General features: G+C 46.4%; 1 protein-coding gene across 1 annotated transcript; it reads right to left on the bottom strand.

The window, feature by feature from the left end:
* Positions 1-24,936, bottom strand: LOC122122911 (alpha-2-macroglobulin-like). Its single transcript, XM_042697347.1, has 16 exons — positions 24,757-24,936; positions 20,093-20,276; positions 18,421-18,577; positions 18,276-18,328; positions 17,131-17,151; positions 15,814-15,982; positions 14,221-14,305; positions 12,026-12,146; positions 10,492-10,606; positions 9,142-9,251; positions 7,387-7,548; positions 2,943-3,173; positions 2,755-2,821; positions 1,732-1,875; positions 1,452-1,603; positions 1-79 (listed from the first exon to the last, which is right to left on the bottom strand). The coding sequence occupies exons 1-15, from the start codon at positions 24,840-24,842 to the stop codon at positions 1,482-1,484; spliced, it is 1,827 nt and encodes a 608-aa protein (XP_042553281.1). The 5' UTR covers positions 24,843-24,936; the 3' UTR covers positions 1-79; positions 1,452-1,481.
* Between the last annotated feature and the right edge of the window lie 239 nt (positions 24,937-25,175).

The following is a 25,175-nucleotide window of genomic DNA, read 5'->3' as shown; positions in this document are numbered from 1 at the left end:
ACTCGCCCATGTCCTCCCCGTGCGGGGCCAGCCCGCTGGGGAAGCCGGTGAGATCCTTCACGGGCAGCAGATCGTACACCTGCCGGGGACGCGCGCACAATCGTGTGTGTGTGTGTGTGTGTGTGTGTGTGTGTGTGTGTGTATCTGTCTGTCCATCTCTGCCTCTGCCTGCCATCCATCCATCCATCCATCCATCCATCCATCCATCCATCCATCCATCCATCCATCCATCCATCCACCTCTTTCTCTGTCTGTCTGTCTGTCTGTTTGCCTGTCTCCATCCCTGCCATCTATGCGTGTATGTTTGTCTGTCTGTATTTATCTGTGTCTGTATATCTATGTGTTTGTGTATCTCTGCCTGCCATTTATCTATGTGTCTGTCTGTCTGTCTGTCTGTCTGTCTGTGCCTATCTCTCCCTGCCATCTACGCATGTATGTTTGGATGTATGCATCTGTCTGTCTGTGTCTGTCCATCTCTGCCTCTGCCTATCTATCTATCTGTCTGTCTGTCTGTCTGTCTGCCTGCCTGCCTCTCTCTCCCTGCCATCTATGTGTGTATCTTTGTCTGTCTGTCTCTCTCTCCCTGCCATCTATGTCTGTCTGTCTGTCTCTGTCTGCCTGCCTCTCTCTCCCTGCCATCTACACCTGTGTGTGTGTGTATCTGTCTGTCTCTCCCTGCCATCTATGTGTGCATGTTTGTCTGACTGTCTGTCTGTCTGTCTGCCTGCCTGCCTCTCTCTCCCTGCCATCTACGCCTATGTGTCTATCTGTCTGTATCTGTGTTTGTCGGTCTGTGTCTATCTGTCTGTGTCTGTCTGTCTGTCTGTGTCTGTATCTGTGTCTGTCTATCTGTATCTGTGTCTGTCTGTCTGTGTCTGTCTGTCTATATCTGTGTCTTGTCTGTGTCTGGCTGTCTGTATCTGTATCTGTGTCTGTCTGTATCTGTGTTTGTCTGTCTGTGTCTGTCTGTCTGTATCTGTGTTTGTCTGTCTGTCTGTATATGTGTCTGTCTGTATCTGTGTGTCTATCTGCTTGTATCTGTGTCTGTCTGTCTGTGTCTGTCTGTCTGTATCTGTCTGTCTGTCTGTTTGTATCTGTGTCTTTTTGTCTGTGTCTGTCTATGTGTCTATCTGTCTGTCTGTCTGTATCTGTGTCTGTCTGTGTCTGTCTGTATGTGTCTGTCTGTGTCTGTCTGTATCTGTGTCTGTCTGTCTGTTTGTATCTGTGTCTTTTTGTCTGTGTCTGTCTATGTGTCTATCTGTCTCTGTGTCTGTCTGTGTCTGTATGTGTCTATCTGTCTGTATCTGTGTTTGTTGGTCTGTGTCTATCTGTCTGTGTCTCTCTGTCTGTGTCTATCTGTGTCTGTCTGTCTGTATCTGTGTCTGTCTCTCTGTCTGTGTCTATCTGTTTGCATCTGTGTCTGTCTGTCTGTCTGTCTGGGGGGCACTCACGGTGCGGGGCGGACAGCTCGGCCTGGGGTTTCAGGAGCAGCACGCTCTGGTCCACGGCGCGCAGGGCGCACAGGGCCTGGCGCGCGGAGGACACGCGCAGGCGCGTGCGCGCGGCCGGGGGGGCTCTGCGCGGGCTCGAAGCTCAGCTCCACCTGCGGGGGGGGGGGGGCGGTCACCCCGGGTCCCCCAGTCACCCCGGGTCCCCCAGTCACCCCGGGTCCCCCCGTCCCCCCCCCGTCCCCCCCGTCCCCCCCGTCCCCCCCCCCGTCCCGGGCCGCACCAAGTTGGGCAGGCAGGGCTCGATCTCGTACTTGGCCGCGTCGCCCACCGTCTCGCCGTCGGGCAGGACGCTGAAGACCACGAGGCGCGCGGCGGGCGCCAGCTCGGGGCCCGCGGGGCAGCGAAACCGAGATCTGGCCCTGCACTGCGGGAGGGCGGGAGGGCGGGCTGAGGCGGGAGGGCGGGAGGGCGGGCTGAGGCGGGAGGGGCGGGAGGGCGGGCTGGGGCGGGAGGGCGGGCTGAGGCGGGAGGGGCGGGAGGGCGGGCTGAGGCGGGAGGGGCGGGAGGGCGGGCTGAGGCGGGGAGGGCGGGCTGGGGCTGGGGCGGGAGGGCGGGCTGGGGCTGAGGCGGGAGGGGCGGGAGGGCGGGCTGAGGCGGGAGGGCGGGAGGGCGGGCTGAGGCGGGAGGGGCGGGGAGGGCGGGCTGGGGCGGGAGGGCGGGCTGAGGCGGGAGGGGGCGGGAGGGCGGGCTGAGGCGGGAGGGGCGGGAGGGCGGGCTGAGGCGGGAGGGCGGGCTGGGGCTGGGGCGGTGAGGGCGGGCTGGGGCTGAGGCGGGAGGGGCGGGAGGGCGGGCTGAGGCGGGAGGGCGGGCTGGGGCTGAGGCGGGAGGGGCGGGGAGGGCGGGCTGAGGCGGGAGGGCGGGCTGGGGCTGAGGCGGGAGGGGCGGGAGGGCGGGCTGGGGCGGGAGGGCGGGCTGGGGCTGAGGCGGGAGGGCGGGAGGGGCGGGGGGAGGGCGGGAGGGCGGGCTGAGGCGGGAGGGGCGGTGCACTCACGGTCCTGCCTCCAGCCCCCCCCCCCCCCCCCCCCCCCCCCCCCCACCCCCGGCACTCACGGTTCTCCTCCCGCCCCTCCCCGCCCCTCCCCGCCCCTCCCCGCCCCTCCCCGCGCCCCCGGCACTCACGGTCCTCCTCCCGCGCCCCCCCGCGCCCCCCGCGCCCCCGGCACTCACGGTCCTCCTCCCGCGCCCCCCCGCGCTCCCGGGCACTCACGGTCCTCCTCCGCGCCCCCGCGCCCCCGGCACTCACGGTCCTCCTCCCGCGCCACCGCCAGCGTCTGCCGCCCGCTCCACAGGATGCTGCCCTTCGCCATGACCTGGGGCAAAGGGACCGGAGGTGGCGCCGCGGACTCGAACCCGGGTCCCCGCGCGTGCCGGGCAGCGCGCCGTCCCGCTGGGCCACGCGCGCGCCGCCGCCGCCGCCGCCGCCCCGCTCACCAGGTAGTAGAAGACCAGCTCGCTGAGCTGGGGGAGGAGCGCGCGGCTGAGCAGGTAGTGCGCCTGCGCGTAGTGCTCCTGGTGGCAGGGCAGCCGGCCCGGCGCCGGCGCCAGGCGCACGTAGCTCTCGCTCCGGGAGAACACGGGGCGGGCCGTGTGCTGCGCGGCGGCGTGCTCCGCGCTCAGCCAGCGGTAGCCGTCGTAGCAGGGGCGATGGTCTTGGTGCTTCACCTAGGGGGAGGAGACTCACATGTATCTATAGATGACACACACACACATAGGGTAGATGATGTCTGCCGTGCGTCATCTAGAGACACACGTCACCCATCATCTATACACACACATCATCCATCATCTATACACACACATCATCCATCATCTGTACTCACACATCATCCACCATCTGTACACACACATCATCCATCATCTATACACACACATCATCCCTCATCTATACACACACGTCACCCATCATCTATACACACACATCATCCATCATCTATACACACACATCATCCATCATCTATACTCACACATCATCCATCATCTATACACACATCATCCATCATCTATACACACACATCATCCATCATCTAGAGACACACATCATCCATCATCTATACACACACATCATCCATCATCTATACACACACATCATCCATCATCTATACACACACATAATCCATCATCTATACACACACATCATCCATCATCTATACACACACATCATCCATCATCTGTACACACACATCATCCATCATCTATACACACATCATCCATCATCTATACACACACATCATCCATCATCTGTACACACACATCATCCATCATCTATACACACACATCATCCACCATCTATACACACACATCATCCATCATCTATACACACACATCATCCATCATCTATACACACATCATCCATCATCTATACACACACATCATCCATCATCTAGAGAAACACATCATCCATCATCTGTACACACACATCATCCATCATCTATACACACACGTCATCCATCATCTATACACACACGTCATCCATCATCTATACACACACGTCATCCATCATCTGTACACACACATCATCCATCATCTGTACACACACATCACCCATCATCTGTACACACACATCATCCATCATCTATACACACACATCATCCATCATCTGTACACACACATCATCCATCATCTGTACACACACATCATCCATCATCTGTACACACACATCATCCATCATCTGTACACAACATCATCCATCATCTGTACACACACATCATCCATCATCTGTACACACACATCATCCATCATCTGTACACACACATCATCCATCATCTGTACACATACATCATCCATCATCTGTACACACACATCATCCATCATCTGTACACACACATCATCCATCATCTATACACACATCATCCATCATCTATACACACACATCATCCATCATCTAGAGACACACATCATCCATCATCTGTACACACACATCATCCATCATCTGTACACACACATCATCCATCATCTGTACACACACATCATCCATCATCTATACACACATCATCCATCATCTATACACACACATCATCCATCATCTGTACACACACATCATCCATCATCTATACACACATCATCCATCATCTATACACACACATCATCCATCATCTGTACACACACATCATCCATCATCTATACACACACATCATCCACCATCTATACACACACATCATCCACCATCTATACACACACATCATCCATCATCTATACACACATCATCCATCATCTATACACACACATCATCCATCATCTAGAGAAACACATCATCCATCATCTGTACACACACATCATCCATCATCTGTACACACACATCATCCATCATCTGTACACACACGTCATCCATCATCTATACACACACGTCATCCATCATCTGTACACACACATCATCCATCATCTGTACACACACATCACCCATCATCTATACACACACATCATCCATCATCTATACACACACATCATCCATCATCTGTACACACACATCATCCATCATCTGTACACACACATCATCCATCATCTGTACACACACATCATCCATCATCTGTACACACACATCATCCATCATCTATACACACACATCATCCCTCATCTATACACACATCATCCATCATCTATACACACACATCATCCATCATCTATAGATACACATCATCCATCATCTATACACACACATCATCCATCATCTATACACACACATCATCCATCATCTAGAGACACACATCATCCATCATCTATACACACACATCATCCATCATCTATACACACACATCATCCATCATCTATACACACACATCATCCATCATCTATACACACATCATCCATCATCTATAGATACACATCATCCATCATCTATACACACACATCATCCATCATCTATACTCACACATCATCCATCATCTATACACACACATCATCCATCATCTATACACACACATCATCCACCATCTATACACACATATCATCCATCATCTAGAGATACACATCATCCATCATTATATATCACATACTATATAACTCATATACCATAGATCATATACAATATAATACATTACACATTTTATAGAATAGATATTTATATATTATATATGTTACTGTTTACTATGCATTTACAGTATATAGCGTATGTATTATATATGCTGTACAATAGTATATAATAGATAATGTAAAATAGATAATGTAATTTATGAATATGTAATAAAATGATAGTATATATGATCTGATATCATATACTATATAAATGATAGAATAATATAATAAATGTATACCGCATATAGTGTAGTATATACACTATGCTAATATAATAAGTATATACAATATATGGTATGTAATATATAATGTATACTGTATGACATAATGATATGTCACCTGCCATTATATAATACAATATACCATTATATATTATGTACATAATATGGTATATTATATTTAATATATAATATGGAATATCTTATATAACATAGCATATATATCATAGACCAGATGATATACTATATATAATTATTATTTACATTTATAGATTATATGATATGTTATATTTCTTTACAGATTGTAAGATTTCAAAGCAGGCCTGTGATCTCCCTGTTACCCCTCTACCAGTAGCTAGCAAAGGAGAAGACACCCCGATTAGGCCTGTCTCTATCAATCGCAGGTATGATTTGCCTCTTCCCTGGACACTGTCCTAGGCTGGGAATTTATGTATCTGAAGAACATAAAAGCAGGCCTTCATTGGCTCAGTAGTTTGCTCTAAAGTTCTTTGGCTGCTTTACCTATGTAGATAAAGACACTGAAATCACCCTGAAAGAGTAATGTCTAGAAATTGAGAAGCATGCTTTAGAAAAGAGTGCTCTCCGCACCCCTCTCTCTCTCTCTCTCTCTCTCTCTCTCCCTTTCTCTCTTTCTCCCACCCCCCTCTCTTTCCTCCTCCCCCCCCCCCCCGCCTCTCGTCCTGTATTGGGGCTTGAACTCTGGGCCTGGGCACTGTCTGAGGTTTTTCACTCCAGGCTGGTGCTCTAGCACTTGAGCCACACCTCCACTTTCCCCATGTTTTTTTGCTGGTTAATTGGAGATAAGAGTCTGACAAACTTTACTGTTCAGGCTAGCTTTCAATTGTGATACTCTCATTTGGCTTTTTGCTCAAGGCTGGTGCCCTACCATTTGAGCCAGAGCTCCACTTCTGGCTTTTTGCTGCTTAAGTGGAGATAAGACTCTCCCAGACTTTTCTTCCGGGGCTGGCTTTGAGCCATGATCCTCCCATTTCAGCCTCCTGAGTGGCTAGGATAACAGGAATGAGCCACTAGCAGCCGGCTGAAACAGGATTTTAATCACAACAATGAATTACTTCCTTTTAATAAACGTATTAGCCCACAAATTGGTCCTAATTTCTATTTTCTTCTCTATATGGAGCTCAACACAAGTTGTAAATTTCATATCTTTCAGAGTGCAACTTAGGTAAGAAATCTTCAAGCCTATTTCTTTCCAAACTTGGGGTAACAGTAAGAGAATTTCCCATAATTCTCCTGATGTCAGTGGAGAACAGTAAGGGAATTTCCCATCATGCTCGTGGTATCGATGGAGCGCTTACCATTACAGTGAGGGAATTTCCCATCATGCCCGTGTGTTGATGGAGAGCTTACCATTACAGTGAGGGAATTTCCCATCATGCCCGTGTGTTGATGGAGAGCTTACCATTACAGTGAGGGAATTTCCCATCATGCCCGTGTGTTGACGGAGAGCTTACCGTTACAGTGAGGGAATTTCCCATCATGCTCGTGGTATTGATGGAGAGCTTACTGTTACAGTGAGGGACTTTCCCATCATGCTCGTGGTATTGATGGAGAGCTTGTTATAGTGAGGGATTTTCCCATCATGCCTGTGGTGTTGATGGAGAGCTTACCGATACAGTGAGGGACTTTCCCGTCATGCCCGTGGTGTTGATGGAGAACTGAACCAGGCCCTGCTCGTCCGTGGTGGCGTTGGACTGGTGCTTGGCTTCATTCGCAGTGATGAAGACGATCTTGTTGGGCATGGGGACCCCTTTGCCGTCCGTTAAGCGCACCTGCAAGTTCAAGGCCACGGATCAGTCCCAGAAACACTAGCTGGTCGGCCCCAAACTCCTTCATTCCTTCACCCCTCCATCAGACGCCTCCAAAGCGCCAGGCTCTGGAGAGGCAGCAGTGAGCATCATTCAGCGCTCAGCTCGGTGCTGAGACCCTAGATAGAAAGCACAGAGATCCTTGTATCATAAATCCCAGGAAGAAAGGCCAGCATTTTATTCAAGATGATCGGAGCCACACCTGGACATTTTGAGGACACTGTGTGTGAAAGATCACCCTTGGAAAACTATGGCCCCACAGAGTAACACAGTCATGGAGGATATTAACCCATGACCCCAAAGTATTTGATCCTCAAACACTGATTTTCTTTTTTAGGGGGGGAGTTGGTAGTTGGGCTTGAACCCCCTTTCTTGCTTAGCTTTTTCTGCTCAGAGCTGGGTGCTCTACAACTTGAGCCACACCTCGACTTCTGGCTTTTTTGCTAGTCAATCAGAAATAAAAGAGCCTATTAGATGTTTCTGCCCAGGCTGGCTTCGAACTGGGATCCTCATATCTGAGCCTCCTGGGAAGCTAGGATGAAAGGTATGAGCCATGGGTGCCCAGCAAACTAGCTTTATTTTAAATTGACATTGTAGATTGTGTATATTTGTAGAGTAATGATCAGATGTAATGATCAGATATTGGCAATTGATGTATCTATCACTGGTGACATAAGTCATTTCTTTTCTCCTTGCTTTCTTCCTCTTTTTTTTTTTTTTTTTTGGATGCAGGTCCTAGTGGCTTGTACCCAGGGCCTGGGTGCTGTCCCTGAACTTTTGTGCTCAAGGCTGGTGCTTTACCACTTGAGCCACAAGCTCCACTTCTGACTTTTTTTAGTTAATTGGAGATAAGAGTCTTAAGGACTTTCCTGATTGGGCTGGTTCTCGCATGATTCTCAGATCTCAGCCTCCTGAGTAGCTGGGATTACAGGCGTTTTCTGAGAATATACCAATCACGGTAAAAGATTGGTTTTAGTAGATCGGTGAGAACATTCATGATTTTGAGATCTGGGAACTTCTAAATAGTATTTTGTCTCTGTGTTTACTGTTTTTCTTTTACTGTATACTTATTGAGCGGGGGCTGCTGGCTCACATCTGTAATCTGAGCTACTCAGAAGGCTGAGATCTGAGGACCAAGGTTCGAAGCTAGCCAGGGCAGACAATTCTATGAAACTCTCATCTCCAATTAACCAGCAAAAAGCCACAAATGGAGGTGTGGCTCAAGTGGTAGAGTGCCAGCTTTGAGCAAAAAAGCTAACTAAGAGGGTAAGGCCTTGAGTTTAAGTCCCAATAATGGCAGTTTAAAAAACCCTAAACACACACATATATAGTTATTATAGAAAAGTACTATACACATAAGGTTTATGGAAGAAATCCTAGGGTAACAGCGTATTTAATAGTTTAAAGCGTGGAACCATTTCCTATACAAATGTAAAATGTCCTGATCTATTATTAGGTGGCTTTCAACTTTTGGATCTATGAACCGACACTGGACGGGACCCATCCAGTGATTGGACCTGCCCAGACCCCGTGCGTCACGTGACTTGCTAACCACACCTGCGCAAAGAAGGGGATCCCGGGTCTGAAGTGTGAGTCTGCTCTGACAAAGGAGAGTTTGGTGATGGTTCTTGTGATCGAGCTCGATGCTTTGCCCTTTAATTCCACGCCTGAAAACAACAAAGAAATAGGCCATTAAAAAAACAGAGTCACTTGAACTGCATGGATACTATATCTTACTTATGTGTACTTATTGTTACTGGAGACGCAGTTAATGCAATTTGTTATTACATCCTTTTTGTACATACTGTATACTATATATTATATAAACATTTATATAGAATTATACATTATATTTTTATAATTACAAAGTATTACATATGAGACTTTTCATATAATGTATATTTTATATTGTATTTTACAATTAATGTAGTTATCTAATATATATTATACATTTGTATATTTTATATATAACATATTATATACAAATATATATTTCTATATAAATATGTATAATTTATATAATATACACATATATAACTATATTGCTTGTAATATAATTATATACATTGTATATTACACATATATTACTATGAAATAGTACATATTACATATATTACACATTTATGTGTAATATAATTATATACATTATATATATAATATGCTATATTATATATAGTTATAATACATTAATTATACAATATATTTATTATATACTTGAATATGTACTTAATATATTTAATTATGTGATATATATTTTATTATATATAAAATATAATATGTAAATATTAGAATATATATGATTATATGGAATTATGTATTATTATAGTTATATAATGATTATATATAGGCATATAGTTATATATTATGGTTTTATATGTAGTTATATATTGTTATGTTATATTTAACTATTATAGTCATATCTTATATATAACATTTTAAACATTATGTAAGTATTATATAGTGTTGAATTATATATAATTATTTTGTACTATATAAAATATAGTATAACTTGAATCATATATACATATACTGTCTGTTTATAATAATGTATGATAGTGATATATTATATTTTATGTATGTTTTTATGCTAGTACTGGGGCTTGAACTTAGGTCCTTGCATTCTTGCTTGGCCATTCTTGCTCAAGGCTGCCATTCTACCCTTCAGCCACAGCTTCACTTCCAGCTTTTGGCTGGTTCATGGGAGGTAATGTCTCATGGATTCTTCCTGTCTAGGCTGGCTTTGAACTAGCATTCTCAGCCTGGGAGCGGCTGGGATTATACGCGAGAGCCCGCAGTGTCTGCAGTGGCGATGTTCCTGATTCCTCCACATTTGCAAGTGTTACCTGGGCTGGGGAAATCCGCCAGCGCCCACCATCTTAATCTCCCGTCCCCACGTGGCCCTCAGACCTGTGCCTTCTTCTTGGATCTTGGCCTCGGCTTCCAGTTTCATTTCGTACTCTTGTCTCCTTAGCTGGAAGGCTTTGGTTTTCACCAGCTGGGTGAAGCAGCCATTGCTGTTTAGCTTTAGAAGAGAGAAAAAAGCAATACCAAACCATAATGCGTGCTAGATGGTCACACTGGGCAGGTCAGTCAGTCTGGGAGGACTTCTTTGGACAGATAATGCTAGCCCTTCCCCTCTCCCTCCCCTCCCTCCCCTCTCCTCCCTCTTTCTCTTCCCTCCCTTTCTCTCCCCCTCTATCCCCCCTCCTCTTCCCCCACCTCCTTAGGGCCCAGATTCTATTCTTGAGCCATTTTGCTTAAGACTGGCACTCTACCACTTGAGCCACAGCTCCACTTCTGGCTATTTTGGCTGCTTAATTGGACACAAGAGTCTCACAGACTTGGCTGCCTAGGCTAGCTTTGAACCTTGATCCTTAGATCTCAGGTAGGATTAGAGGGGTGAACCACTGGTGTCCAGCAATGTAAGCATTTTCTGGGACGAGGCACTGCATTTGGTGGAGGTGCTAACTATCCACCATGACTTGTGTATACAATGAGGATGTATTATCATATGATAATAATAGTAGTAACTTGTGTATCATGGGCAGGAGTTGCCTTGCTAGCTGAAGTTTCCTAGATAGAATGATACCAAAAATAAATGCCTTAGAAGTTTGAGGGTTAACCTTTATCTAGACAGGCAGCTACTGCTCCTCTAATTTTGGGTCTCCTCCAAGTGGACAGGTGTGGTTGTGAACCAGCCAATGTGTAGCAGACAGGCAGTTAGAGCAATGTGACAGGCTCCTACTCAAAGAAAGTGGAAAGACATTTTCCTATGAAGTTGATATGTATATGTGTATGTGTATGTATATGTGTATCTGTATATGTTGGGGGCTGGGAAGGTGGCTTAGTGGTAGAGCGCTTGCCTAGCATGCACAAAGCCCTGGTTCAACTCCTCAGTACCACATACACAGAAAAAGCTGGAAGTGACACTGTGGCTCAAGTGGTAGAGCGCCAGCCTTGAGCCAAAGAAGCTCAGGGACAGCGCCCAGTCTCTGAGTTCAAGCCCAGGACTGGCAAAAAACAAAAAACAAAACAACCCCAAACATGTATGTCTTTTTTTCATAAAAGGAGAAACCACAGGAAGCACTGGATGGTTCGATCTCTGTCAGCGTCTACCACAGTTCTTTTGAGCCAGGACAAAGAAATAAAGAATTACTATTGTGCTCAGTCATTGATGGTACATATATATAATAGATATATGTGTAGATATAGATTATAATAGTACATATCTATGTATATGTGTATATATTATACAGGTTATAACAGGCAGCACCGGGTTCTCTGTGGAATATTTGCCCTTGGTTCCACGAGGTAGAGCCCTGTTGGTTCACTGTCCCTTCCTTCACTTTAATGCTATTCTGCTGTGATGACTCAGGCGTTGCACACGGGTTATCTTTCCCGAGTCTGGGAGTGGGGGTCCCCTCTGTTCTGTCCCACTCACCTGATGACTGAATGTCTCGCAGAAGGCTTCCGACTCCCTGCCATGGCACGAAGAGGGTTCCAAGTATTCCCTGCAGACCTGCAGCGTCCCGAGGCCAGGGACTGGCTTGCCGAAGGTGTACCTGCAGGGAGGGGGAGGAGTCACCACGGGACTTCCCTTCCTTCCTCCCTTCCTCCCTTGCTCCCTTCCTTCCTTCCTTCCTTCCCTCCCTTCCTTCCTTCCCTCCTTCCCACCTTTCTTTCTTCCTTCCCTCTCTCCTTTTCCTTCCTTTCCTCCCTCTTTATCTCCCTCTTTCCCTCCCTCCCTTTCTCTTCTTTCCTTCTCTCTCCCTCCCTCCCTTCCTTCCTCCCTCCATCATTTTCCTTCCTTTCCTCCCTCTTTCCCTCCCTCTTTCCTTCCTTCCCTCCCTCTCTCCCTCCCTCCCTTCCTCCCTTCCTCCTTCCCCCCTTCCTTCCCCCCTTCCTTCCTCCCTCCCTCCCTCCCTCCCTGCCTTCCTTCCTTCCTTCCTTTCCTCCCTCCCTCCCCTCCTTCCTTCCTTCCTTCCCTCCTTCCTTCCTTCCTTTGCAGTACTTCCATTTAAAGTCAGGACCTTACACTTGCTAGGCAGGGACTCTTCCACTTGAGCCATATTCCTGGCCCTTTTTATGTTTTTGCTTTTTAAATTTTTCCAGGGAGAGTCTCATGCTTTTTACCTAAGGTCCCAGAGCTGGGGGCCTTAATCCTGATACTCATGCCTCTTCACGTGTCTCAAAGGCGTCCCGTTCACGTCTTGCCAGGGCTAGCTCTGAACCACAAGCCTTCTATTTTTTTTTTTTTTTGCCTCCTGGGGCTGTAGGTATGGACCATAGTGCTTGGCTTGATTTTTCAATTTAATATCATTTTGATGAAGCCTTTTTTTTTTGGTGTGTGCGTGTGTGTGTGGGGAGTGTTACAAACACTAGATACCTTCTTAAGAGAAAATCAATACCCATTCCTTTTACAATAATAATAGAATATACATATATCTTAAAAAAGAAAAGCAATACCATCAGAAACAAAAGAACCAAGCAAATAGAAAAGCAAAACGACTCTCAGAAGCAATCTAGGAATCCCAACTATTGATATGAACGCTTGTCTTGTATTTGTTGGCTCCTGAGGCGTGGAGAAGGGGTGGGGGGAGAGTGAGAACTTGGAGGGGAATGTTCTGGAGCAGCACTGGGGGAGGGGCGCAGCTGAGTAAGTAGCAGGTGCATTGCATGTGTGGCCTTCGTGCAGATCTGATCTTTTGCTCTTTTTACAAGGAGGAGATCACCCTGAGAGATTCAGTTCGCTTCCCCAGTAAACAGCAGCCAGAGAGCGGTGTGTCATCCTGAGCTAGACTCATGGATTCTGTGAGATTTTGCTTGTGTGGTCTCGCTACAAACCCCGAATCTAAATTCTTTTTTTGCTTCCCCATACAATACTCTTCCAAGGTTTAATAAGTGATCGATCGATGATTGGCTTTCTCCTATAACCAGGGATCAATGATCTCCCTAGTTAGCAAGCAGTTTATTATCATCTTTAAAATAATAAATTTTTCAGCCCTGTGCTGGTGGCTCACGCCTGTCATCCCAGCTACTCAGGAGGCTGAGATCTGAGGATCACAGTTCAAAGCCAGCCCAGGCAGGAAAGTCTGGGTGACTCTTTATCTCTAAGGAACCACCAGAAAACCAGAAGTGGCTCTGTGGTTCAAGTGGTAGAGCGCCCGCCTTGAGCAAAAGAGCTCAGGGGACAGCACCCAGGCCCAGAGTTCAAGAATTCAAAAAATTAATTTTTTCCTTTAAGTAGAAGGGCTTTCAACACTATATAATTAGTTTGAGAGTACAATGTGCTTTGACCAGGGTCTTTTGTTATCATCTGCTTAAGGGAAAGCTACTAGTCCTCTGTGTGTGTGTGTGTGTGTGTGTGTGTGTGTGTGTGTGTGTGTGTATAGACTCTCTTTAAACATAATTACAGCAATGTGCATTATGACACGGAAAGCAAATGAGAAGGGGAAATAGAAAAGCAGCAGAATAAGTATTTCCTAGTCAGGAAAGTCTCCAAAACAGCAGACATGTTTTGCGTTGCCATTGGTCCTAGAGAAATTAGCCACAAGATCTACAAAAGCCAGTCTCCTTTCAATAACTCCCTTCAACATATTAAAAAGAAAAAGAGAGAGAAAAAAAAACTCAGCTCACAAGCCACACACGGAGACGTTCAGTTCTTGTTCCATGATGGTGATAACCTTTGGCATTGTTACTTGCACTTCAAACTTGGGGAGCACTGTTGATAGGGACAGAGAAAGTTAGAGTTGCAGCTTAGGGGAGGGAGAAGGTATTCATCTTTTTAGGTTCTCTGTTTATAGTTGTCTAATGGGCTTTGGGGCTTGGAAGGGCATTTGTATCTCCCTTACTCTAAAATGGAGGCAATGGATGAGTTCATTTGGAAAGACTCCATTAACACTAGGGTAGCTCATACCTGGAATCCCAGCTACTCAGGAGGCTGAGATCTGAGGATCTTGGTTCACAACCCACTCAAGGTTCAATTCCTCAGTACCACATCAACAGAAAAAGCTGGAAATGGTGCTGTGGCTCAAGTGGTAGAGTGCTAGCCTTGAGTACAGAGAGGCTCAGGGACAGCGCCCAGGCCCTGAGTTCAAGGCCCAGGACTGGCAAAAAAACAAAAACAAAAAAAACCCAACCCATGCAGGAAAGTCTGAAAGATTCTTTTTTTTTGGTCCTTATCAAAGTGTATTTCCAGTGGTTGTGAGCTTTATTGATTATTGACATTTTATTTTATTGTAATAATACACTGTTACATAAAACAAATGTTTAATTCTACATGTTCATATAATATGCTAGGTTCTACGTGTAAGACAAGCCTAGAACATTCCACAATAAGTTGGAGTTCATAAAGGCATTTGAGATATGGGTTATTATTCATAGATAAGCATGTATTACTTGCCATTATTTCTCTTTAAACACAACATTTTGACATTTGTTTTCCACTGTGTATCCATATTTAAAATAATAATTTTTCATTTCTATGTTTAACTGGTTTTCGTATATATGGTCAATCTTTACTTTTGATGCATTTGTACATTTTTGGTGTTATCCTTATCTCAATAAAGGTATGTTAAATTTCTAGTACTACTATAACAACATTCCATATGTGAGTGTTTGTAAGATTCTTCAGTGAATGACCAAAAGGGCACGAAGTGGAGCTGTGGCTCAAGTGGTAGAGGGCTAGCCTTGAACAAAAATGCTCAGGGACAGTGCCTAAGCCCTGAGTTCAAGCTCCAAGACACACACACACACATACACAACCTCTAAGCCATATGAAAGATTATTCACAAACCACTGATATCCTCATTGGGTTTAGATATAATGACTTCTATTACAAATCCATTCTTAATTGTTGGGAAGGTTCCAGATAAACTCACATTCCAAGCCCTACTAGATTTCTCTTCTTTTTGAATTGGAGGTCATGGGACTTGAACTCAGGGCCTGGGCGCTGTCCCTGAGCTCTTTCACTCAAGGCTGGTGCTCTACCCCTTGAGCCACAGCACCACTTCCTGTTTTCTGCTGGTTCCTTGGAGATAAAAGAGTCTCCTGGTCTTACCTGTCCAGGCTGGCTTTGAACTGTGAACCTCAGCCTTCAGCCTCCTGAGTAGCTGGGATTACAGGTGTGAGCACGGAGCTGAGCTTTTTAATGACACAGACCTGTCACAGTTGAAGCATTTGCTAGCCCAAGCCCTGGTTGCTTACTCCACGCTCTTCCAGGGTCCTTACCAAATTCCTCCACGGTGAATTGGTGCCTGACGGTGACCCCCGACTCCATTTGCACGGTGATGCTGTAGGAGCCCAGTGGGGGCTCGGAGGCCAGGGGGAAGGTCAGCTGCTGGAGTCCCGTGTCCAGCTGGAGGTTCTGCCACTGCCCCAAGCGGTTCCCTTTGGGATCCTGTGGATAAATGAATTGTAGTAGATAAAGGCACCCGGATGTAAATTAATTATGACAGATAACGGCACTAATTAATCACATTAGAGAAAGGGACCAATTAGTTACAATAGCCAAAGGAACCCAGCTGTAAATAACAATAAAGGGTGGAGTCCCTGGGTAAATTAATTACAATAGAGAAAGGGATCTAAAGTCCATAGATTAAATTAATTACAGTTGATAAAGGGACTTGCAGGTAAATTAATTATGCTAGAGAGAACCTAGAGTCTAGGGCTAAATTAATCCCAACAGATAAAGGGATCAAGTAATTACAATAGATAAAGGGATCTAGATGTAAATTAGTTCCAATAGATAAAGGGATCTAAAGTCTTAGGGCTGAATTAATTACAATAGCTAAAGGGGCTTAGAGTCGAGGGCTAAATTAATTACAATAGATAAAGGGACCCAGCTGTAAATTAATGATAAGAGATAAAGGATAGAGTTCACAGCTAAATTAATTAGAATAGATAAAGGGACCTAGAGTCTAGGGCTAGATTAATTACCATAGTTTAAAGACCAATCAATTACAACAGAGACCCAGCTATAAATTAATTACAATAGCTAAAGGGACCTAGAATCTAGGGCTAAATTAATTACAATAGATAAAGGAATACATTGACACTAAGAGATACAATAACTGAAGAGATCTAGAGCCTTAGAAGCCACAGACAGTAACCCTCCAGAGCACCTATGCTACCCACAGAACAAGAATGGGTGAAGAGGGAAATGAAATGTGAGTTATCACCACCCAGCCCCATGGGCTCTTAGAAGAATTTTCTATTAATTCTTATAAGAGCTTTTCAAATGAGGGCATTTTTTCCTGTAATGATTCTCTCTTTTTTGTCGGTCATGGGGCTTGAACTCTGGGCCTGGGCGCTGTCCCTCAGCTCTTCAGTTCAAGGTGAGCGCTCTACCACTTGAGCCACAGCCCCACTTCTGGTTTTCTGAGTGGTTCATTGGAGATCAGAGTCTCATGGACTTTCTTGCCTGGGCTGGCTTTGAACCATGATCCTCAGATCTCAGCCTCCTGAGTAGCCGGGATGACAGGCGTGAGCCACCGGCTCCCGGCTTATGATTACTCTCTTTCTAATGACGGAATACCTATTGCTTACCTGAATGTATAGCAGTCGAATCTGAAAGACAAAAAACAAGAATGGATTTCATGAGTGTTCTCAAACCTGGCATGTTTGTACATAGATCTAGATCAATGTACATCTATACACTTATTAGATATGATAGATATACATCACATACAGCATCATATATATTACAAAAGGCATTCTACATATCCATAATATATATAATATATATCCATATATATAACATATAATACATACATCACACATATATTGTATATAGAAACCATCCTGGTCACATATATATGGTCCCATATACATTACACCATATGTACATCGTACGTCAAATGTATAGGCATAAATGTATTAAATAGTTTGATGTTTGCTGTATAATAAAACCATGTGTCTTCTCTCAGATAGTGAAGGTCTGACTTGAGGAACAAAAGCCGATCTTCCTTCACAGCAGGGATTTGGCCAGTGTGCATAGAAACAATTTTAAAGCTCTGTGAAATCATTTAACCTTACATCTGTGGATAATTTTCCGTGCCTAATATTTAATGTATCTGCTGATTTGGAAATCAAGGAGGAGGTTAACTTGCAGGACAACTAACTGGATTTCAGACCAAGACAGAATTACAAATTCCCTCCTCTTCTGACCTGAGGGAATTTCTTTCTTTCTTCTTCCCTCCCTCCCTTATCTCTCTCTCTCCTTCATTCCTTCCTTCCTTCCTTCCCTCCCTCCCTCCCTCCCTCCCTCCCTCCCTTCTTTCTTTCTTTCTTCTTCCTTTCCTTCTTTCCTTCTCTCTCTCTCTTTCTCTCTCTCTCTCTTCTTTCTTATTGAACAAAAGCCTCAAACTTGCTAGAAAATCACCCTACCACTTGAACCATGTCCCTGGCCTGTTGTTTTTTTTAGTCCGTTTCTCAGATCAAGTTCCACACTCACTTTTCCCTGGTTCTCCTCCCATTTCCACCTCCCAAGTAGCTGGGATTACAGACATCCCCCACCCTACCTGGGGTCATGTTTTACATGAAGTTCTTGTGCTAGTTCAACGTCAGGAATGTGCTGTTAGCCATGGCAGATAATTCCCATCAGTCCCTGGTCCTCCCTTAAGTACCCCAAATATATTTCCAGCCATTTTAGACCAAGGCAAATGCGTTTATATAGACCACAGGGGACTTACCACTTCATCCAGGGGGCGAAAAGTTTCATCCAATGAGACCACACGAAATTGCACTGAAACAGAAATACGTTGCCTGGTTGGTGGGCAGGGTGGCGGTGGGGCAGCTGCTTGGGCTGGGATGCTTGGGCTGGGATGCGGTGCTCACCTGTCTGCCCGGGTTTGTAGATGGGCTTGTCGGTCTGGACGAAGACCAGGCTTTGCTTGTTTTTGATCATCACCGTGCTGCGCTTCTTGAATTCGTGAGTTTCTCCCTTCACTTGGATGGTGAGAAACATGACCTCGCTGGTGGGAATCGGTGGAATCTGCAATGGAGAAGAGACCGTTGGGTCTTCTCCTTCGCCTTTGGGGCATTTGCTCAGGAGACTTTTTTGGTAAAGTTGTGTCAGTCGTGGGGCTTGAACTCAGGGACTAGCGCTGTCCCTGAGCTGCTTTTTGTTCAAGGCTGGCGCTTTACCCCTTGAGCCACAGCGCCACTTCTGGTTTTCTGGTGGTTCATTGGAGAGAAGAGTCTCATGGACTTTCCTGCCCAGGCTGGCTTTGACCTGCGATCCTCCGATCTCAGCCTCCTGAGCTGCTGGGATGACAGGCGGGAGCCCCCCCCCCCCCCCCCCCCGTGGGATTAACTGTATCATTTTAATGCTAAAAAGGCTGAGGCCTTCTAATGAGTCCACGCACGGGGCTCCTGTCCAGCCCTGATCCAATGGGCTTTAGAAATGTCATTTTATTATGTTTTCCCCATTTTAATTGGAAGGTGCACATGCGTTGCGTGGTGCTTACTGCCATGTCCCCGGTTCCTTCGGAATAAGTAGTTGCACAAAAAGGTTTTAATTCCACAGGTCAGATTATGAGGACAATTCCTGTAGATCCCTGTCCACCCTTCCCTCTTTCTCCCTCCCCTCACACCTCCCCTCCCTTCCCCTCCCCCTCCTCTTCCCCTCCCCTCTCTTTCCCTCCCCTCCCCCCTCTTCTCCTCCCCTCTCTTCCCCTCCCCCTCCCATCCCCTCTCTCCTCCCTTCCCTTCCCCCTTCCCCTCCCCCTTCCCCTTCTTTTCTTCCCTTCCCTTTCTTCCCCTTCCCCCTCCCTTTTCCTCCCTTCCCTTCCCTCCTTTCCCTTCCCCTTCCCTTTCCTTCCCTCCCCTCCTTTCTCTTCCCCTCCTCTCTCCTCCCCTCCTCTCCTCTCTCCCCTCCCCCCTCCCCTCCCTTCAAGGTCCCTGGAAGGAAGGAAAGGAAGGAAGGAGGAAGGAAAGAAGAAAGGAAGGAGGAACGAAGGAGGAATGAAGGAAGGAAGGAGAAAGAAAGAAAGAAAGAAAGAAAGAAAGAAAGAAAGAAAGAAAGAAAGAAAGAAAGAAAGAAAGAAAGAAAGAAAGAAAGAAATGGAAGTGAAGCTATGGCTCAATGTTGAGCACAAAAGCTAAAGGAAAGCACCCTGAATTCTCACACACACACACACACTCTGCAGGGCACACCAGTGGCTCCCGCCTGTCACCCCAGCTCCTCAGGAGGCTGAGAGATCTGAGGATCATGGTTGGAGGCCAGCCTGGGCAGAAGAGTTCACGAGACTCTTCTCTCCAATGAACCACCAGAAAACCAGAAGTGGCGCTGTGGCTCAAGGGGTAGAGCGCCAGCCTTGAACACTAAAGCTCAGGGACAGCGCCCAGGCCCTGAGTTCAAGTCCCACCACTGACACCACCCCCCCCCCCCCCCAATCCATATTTAGTTGCTCTACATAGATGCCTTTGGGAAGTTCTCAACCAGGTCCTCAAAGCCTTTGCCTGACGATCCGAGGCCCCCAGGACGCTGCGCATTGTCTGCACTCACGGTGAACTGGACACAGTTGAACAAATCCTTCTCCACCTCCAGGTCTCGGAAGAGGCTCCTGTTCTCCCTGATGGACTCCAGGGCGGCTCTCACGGTCACCGTCTCGTTGAGGTTTCTCACCAGCACGCAGCCCCTCTCCTCCGTGCCCACGTGCAGCAGCGAGGGCACCAGCACCATGTACTGCCTGGCGGGCGAGCATCCCCGGAGACAGGGAGGAAGGCGGTGAGCAGGTTTCCATGGCAACCGTGGTCCTCTCTACACGAAGGAGGCCCCGCCCTCTGCTAGTCTGTTTGGGCCTTAGGATGCGCGTGCACACCATGGTGCCCAGCAGGAAAAGCATTCACCTTATAGGACTTGGTGGTTGTTGCCAGTCCTGGGACTTGAACTCAGGGCCTGGGCTCTGTCTCTGAGCTTCTTTGGCTCAAGGCTGGTGCTCTACCCCTTGAGCCACAGCACCACTTCTGGCTTTTTCTGTGTCTGTGGTACTGAGGACTCGAACCCAGGACGTCATGCATGCTAGGTGAGCATGGAATCCCTGAGCCACCTGCCCAGCCCAAATGATAGGACTTTTATTACGTGTGTGTGTGTGTGTGTGTGTGTGTGTGTGTGTGTGTCTGTGTGTGTGTGTGCCAGTACTAGGACTTGCACTCAGGGCCAGGGGGCTGTCCCTTAGCTTTTTCTACTCCAGGTTGATGCTTTACCACTTAAGCCACAGCTCCACTTCCTGCTTTTTGCTAGTTCATTGGTGATCTCAAGAAGCTCACAGGTTTTCCTACTTGGGGCTGATTTCGAACTGTGATCCTTAGATCTCAGCTTCCTGAGTAGTTGGAATTTCAGGCATGAGCTACCTGTGCCCAGCTTTTATCAGTCATGGGGCTTGAACTCTGGGCCTGGGCGCTGTCCCTCAGCTCTTCAGCTCAAGGTTGGCGCTCTACCACTTGAGCCACAACGCCACTTCCGACTTTTTCTCCTTATATGGTGCTAAGGAATCGAACCCAGGGCCTCATGCATGCAAGGCAAGCACTCTACCACGGAGCCACCTTCCCAACCCCTTAAATACATTTTCATTTTTTTTTAAATGTATTTTTGTTCTATGTAAGTGGTTGCCCGAAAGGGTTTTAATTCAACATGCATAATAATAGAGTCACCACCCCCTTCCATCCTGGTCTCGGCTTTCACGTTATTAATATGGAATTGGAGGCCAGAAGGGAAGAAATGAGCAATTCAAGTCGCAGTGTGATGTATTTGCCAGTTCCCTGTAGCAGTGGATGTTTCCATTTTAAATATTTACATGTCGGCTCACAGGTAGAGAAAAACCCCATTTCCCCACGGAGCGCTGGGGATTGAATTTGGATCTCAGGGAGCAGATTCTGTGTAAATAGCACAGAGAAGTTCCCAATATCTGCACATACCAGGCGTTTGTAAAGACTTTTGCTTATTCAACTTGCTAGCATAAAGCCACTGTACACCTCTTCTATATTTTTCTAGCAAACTTCTGTTTTCTTATTATGATTCTAAATAACAAAAAAGGATATGTTTTCTATATTTTCATTGATCTTAACTATGATAGAGGTAAGATTCAGTAGTGTCCATTGAAAAGTTACCTGCTTTGTGGCTCATGCCTGTAATTCCAGATACTCAGGAGGCTGAGATCTGAGGATCATGGTTCAAAGCCAGCCCAGGCAAGAAAGTCCGTGAGACTCTGATCTCCAATTAACAGGAAACTGGAAGTGGGGCTGTGGCTCAAAGTGGTAGAGTGCTAGGCTTGAGCAAAAGAGCTCAGGGACAGCACCCAGGTCCTGAGTTCAAACCGAGGACAGGGACAAAAAAATGTTAAAAATATCTCAGGGGCTGGGAATGTGGCTCAAGTGGTAGAGCGCCAGCCTTGAGCAAAAGAAGCACAGGGAAAGTGCCCAGGTCCTGAGTTCAAATCCCAGGACTGGCAGAAAAGAAAAACAAAATAAAACAAAGAACACCAAAAACAAAAACCAGAAAAAACTTTTTTGTAATGGTCATTTTTCCCCTTTTCTTTGAACTTGAATTTTCAGGCTAGTTACCCCAGGGAAGTTTATACTAAGATTTTTTTGTGTGTTTTAAAATATTTTATGGAAGTCTTAACTTTTTATTAATATATGTACACAAATACATCCACATAATATTACATGTGGGTATATAAATTTAACATTAAGCCCCCTTTTACGTATAATGTGAGCATGAACTCATAAATATTAAACATTTTCTTTAAAAACATGTATTTAGTTATTATCCTGAAGTGGTTGTACAAAGAGGTTTCAATTCTGCATGTCAGTTTTTGAGTATAATGCATTTTTTTTTTGGCAGGGGGTACTGGTCCCGGGGCTTGAACTCAGGGACTGGTGCTGTCCCTGAACTTCTTTGTTCAGGGCTAGTGCTCTACCACTGAGCCACAGCTCCACTTCCAGCATTTTGCTGGTTCATTGGAGATAAAATTCTCACAAGCCGGGGCTGGAAAGGTGGCTCAGTGGTAGAGCACTTGCCTTGCATGCTTGAGGCCCTGGGTTCCATTCCTCAGCACCACATAAGCAAAAAGAAAAAAAGCCGGAAGTGGTGCTATGGCTCAAATGGTAGAGCACTAGCCTTGAGCTGAAGAGCTGAGGGACAGCGCCCAGGCCCAGAGTTCATCCCTCAAGACCAAACTCCCCCTCCCTCCCCCAGAAAAAGATTCTCACAGGCTTTCCTGCCCCTGTTGGCTTTGAACCCAGATCCTCAGATCCCAGCCTCCTGAGTAGCCTGGATTACAGGCGTGAGCCACCACACCTGGCTTGTCTTTCGATTGTTAAGGTAGGGTCTACCTTGCAAATTTTTCTGCCCAGACTGGACTCCAAGGTTGATCCTCCAACTCTCAGCCTCCCAAGGATCCAGGATTTCAGGTGTGAGACAGTTGTGCAAGGCAGCCAAAATACTTTTGAAACATGTCTTTGGCAAGAACGGTGATCTGATTTTCTGTCCTTTCCCCCCCCCCCCCACCCCTTAGTGAACTTGCGAATCTATTAACTAGAATGAATGAAGCAATGTCTGACATTGGTTCTGCTACTGCTTTGTGTAATGTAGCTTTAAGGATTAAGCTGAAGTATGCCTAGAAAAATAGATTACTGGAAATGGAAACAAGAGGATTTTTCTTTGTGGATGTTTTTCTTTTCATTTTGTCTTGCTTATTCATTGATCGGTCTTTGGGCGGGGGTCAAGGGGAGAGGCAGAAATGGCGGGGGGGGGGGGCAGAGGGTGCTGGGTACAACATGGAAATGAACTCTACAAACTTGTGAATGGGGACGGGAAGGAAAATCTGGGAGAGAGCGAAGGGAAGAAGGGACAAGGACCAAAAGGAAATGTCGCTGTCACCCCTCTGTACCTCACATTTATAATCCTAATAAAATGTATGAGTCAGTACATGTGTCAGGTGCTGGTAAGTTGTGTCTAGAATCCCAGCTACTCAGGAGGCTGAGATCTGAGGATCGCAGTTCAAAGCCAGCCTGGAGCAGGAAAGTCTGTGAGACTCTCATCTCCAACGAACCAGCAAAAAGCTGCAAATGGAGCCGTGGCTCAAGTGGTGGAGCTCTAACCTGGAATGCAAAAACCCAGCCACAGTGCCTAGGTCCTGAGTTCAAGCCCCAGGACTGGCACAAAAATAAACAAATGCTTGTGCCAAATAAATGTCAAATAAAAGTGGTGTCGTTTCCACCACTTCTTTGATTTCTGTTTGTCTTTTCTTTTTTTTTTGGTACTGGGGATCGAACCCAGGACGTTGCACTTGCTAGGCAAGCGCGTTGCCACTGAGCTACATCCCAGCCCTGATCTCTGTTTGTGTTCCCGGCCCTAAATCACCCAGTATTGTGTTATCAAGCCTTGCTTCTAATGATCTATTTGCTGATCGAGCCCTGATTTTTTTTTTTTTTTGCTACAATTGTATTAATCACCATTTGATCTGCAAAAGACTTTTCTCTTCTATTCTTAGACTGCTTTAGCTTTGTTAGTTTTGACATCAGCATTTAAAATTGAGCTCTCATTTTTTTTTTTTATATCAGTTCTATGGTGAATATACAATGAGAGAGGGAGAGAGAACGAACCATAGACAACTGAGAAAGGTAGATAGGAAAGGCTAAACATATGATCTTTTACTGGTCCTGAGGCTTGAACTCAGGGCCTGGGCGCTGTCCCTGAGCTCCTTTGGCTCAAGGCTAGCGCTCTACCCCTTGAGCCACAGCGCCACGTCCAGCTTTTTTCTGTGCCTGTGGGACTGAGGAATCGAACCCAGGGCTTCATGCATGCGAGGTGAGCGCTCTACCACAGAGCCACCAGCCCAGCCCAAAGCACGGGATCTTAACAGAGCGTTAGAAGCCTGAGAATCTGAACATGGATTCCTCTAGCTTGTCTTTAGAAATCTGTTTACAGCTTGGACAGTCAGAGATCCAGGGAGAAACGCAGATGATAATTGCTTGCAAAGCAAGTGCAGAGGTTGAGGGGAGAGGGGGGGGAGAGGTGGCCAGTCTTTCAAGAGAGGGAAAACAAAAAGAACAAAAACACCAACCTCCAAATACATCCTAGGCAAAAAGCAAAGCAGTACAGGAAAGAAAAAGAACGTGGAGAATCCCAGCTTCCAGGAGAAATCTTGCAAGGGGGAGACTCACGGTTGCGCAGGCGTGGAGGTCTTGGTGGGGACAAGAAACAGGAGGAAGCAAATCAGACTGGAGGGAAGAAGTTTGTAGCTCCCCATGCTGTGGAAAGATCCAGAAGGCACAGCGTGCCTTGTGGTCTCTCTCCCTGAGAATAATCTGCTCCCCAAAGCTCTCCAGGAAGGAGCAGCTGGGTTTTATGCCGGTCCTGTAGACAAACAGAAAGTTCCACCCACAGGATTTCTTCCAGCCAAGGTCTCTGCAAGGGGTCATGGGTGACAAGCAAAGGTTAGTTTCTGGCCAGAGACCCAGATTCTTGGGGGAATCCAACTTTGCGTCTTGGTAATGCTGATTTCCTTGCGGTTTGTTTGTTTTTTTGTTGTGAATTTGTCTTTTGTCCACTAAAGGAGCTAATCAGCTTTGCCAGCCCTACC

This window comes from Dipodomys spectabilis, unplaced genomic scaffold (assembly GCF_019054845.1).
Source record: "Dipodomys spectabilis isolate Male_0828 unplaced genomic scaffold, ASM1905484v1 ptg000216l, whole genome shotgun sequence".
NCBI classification, from domain to species: domain Eukaryota; kingdom Metazoa; phylum Chordata; class Mammalia; order Rodentia; family Heteromyidae; genus Dipodomys; species Dipodomys spectabilis.
This window is presented reverse-complemented; position numbering and strand designations above follow the sequence as displayed.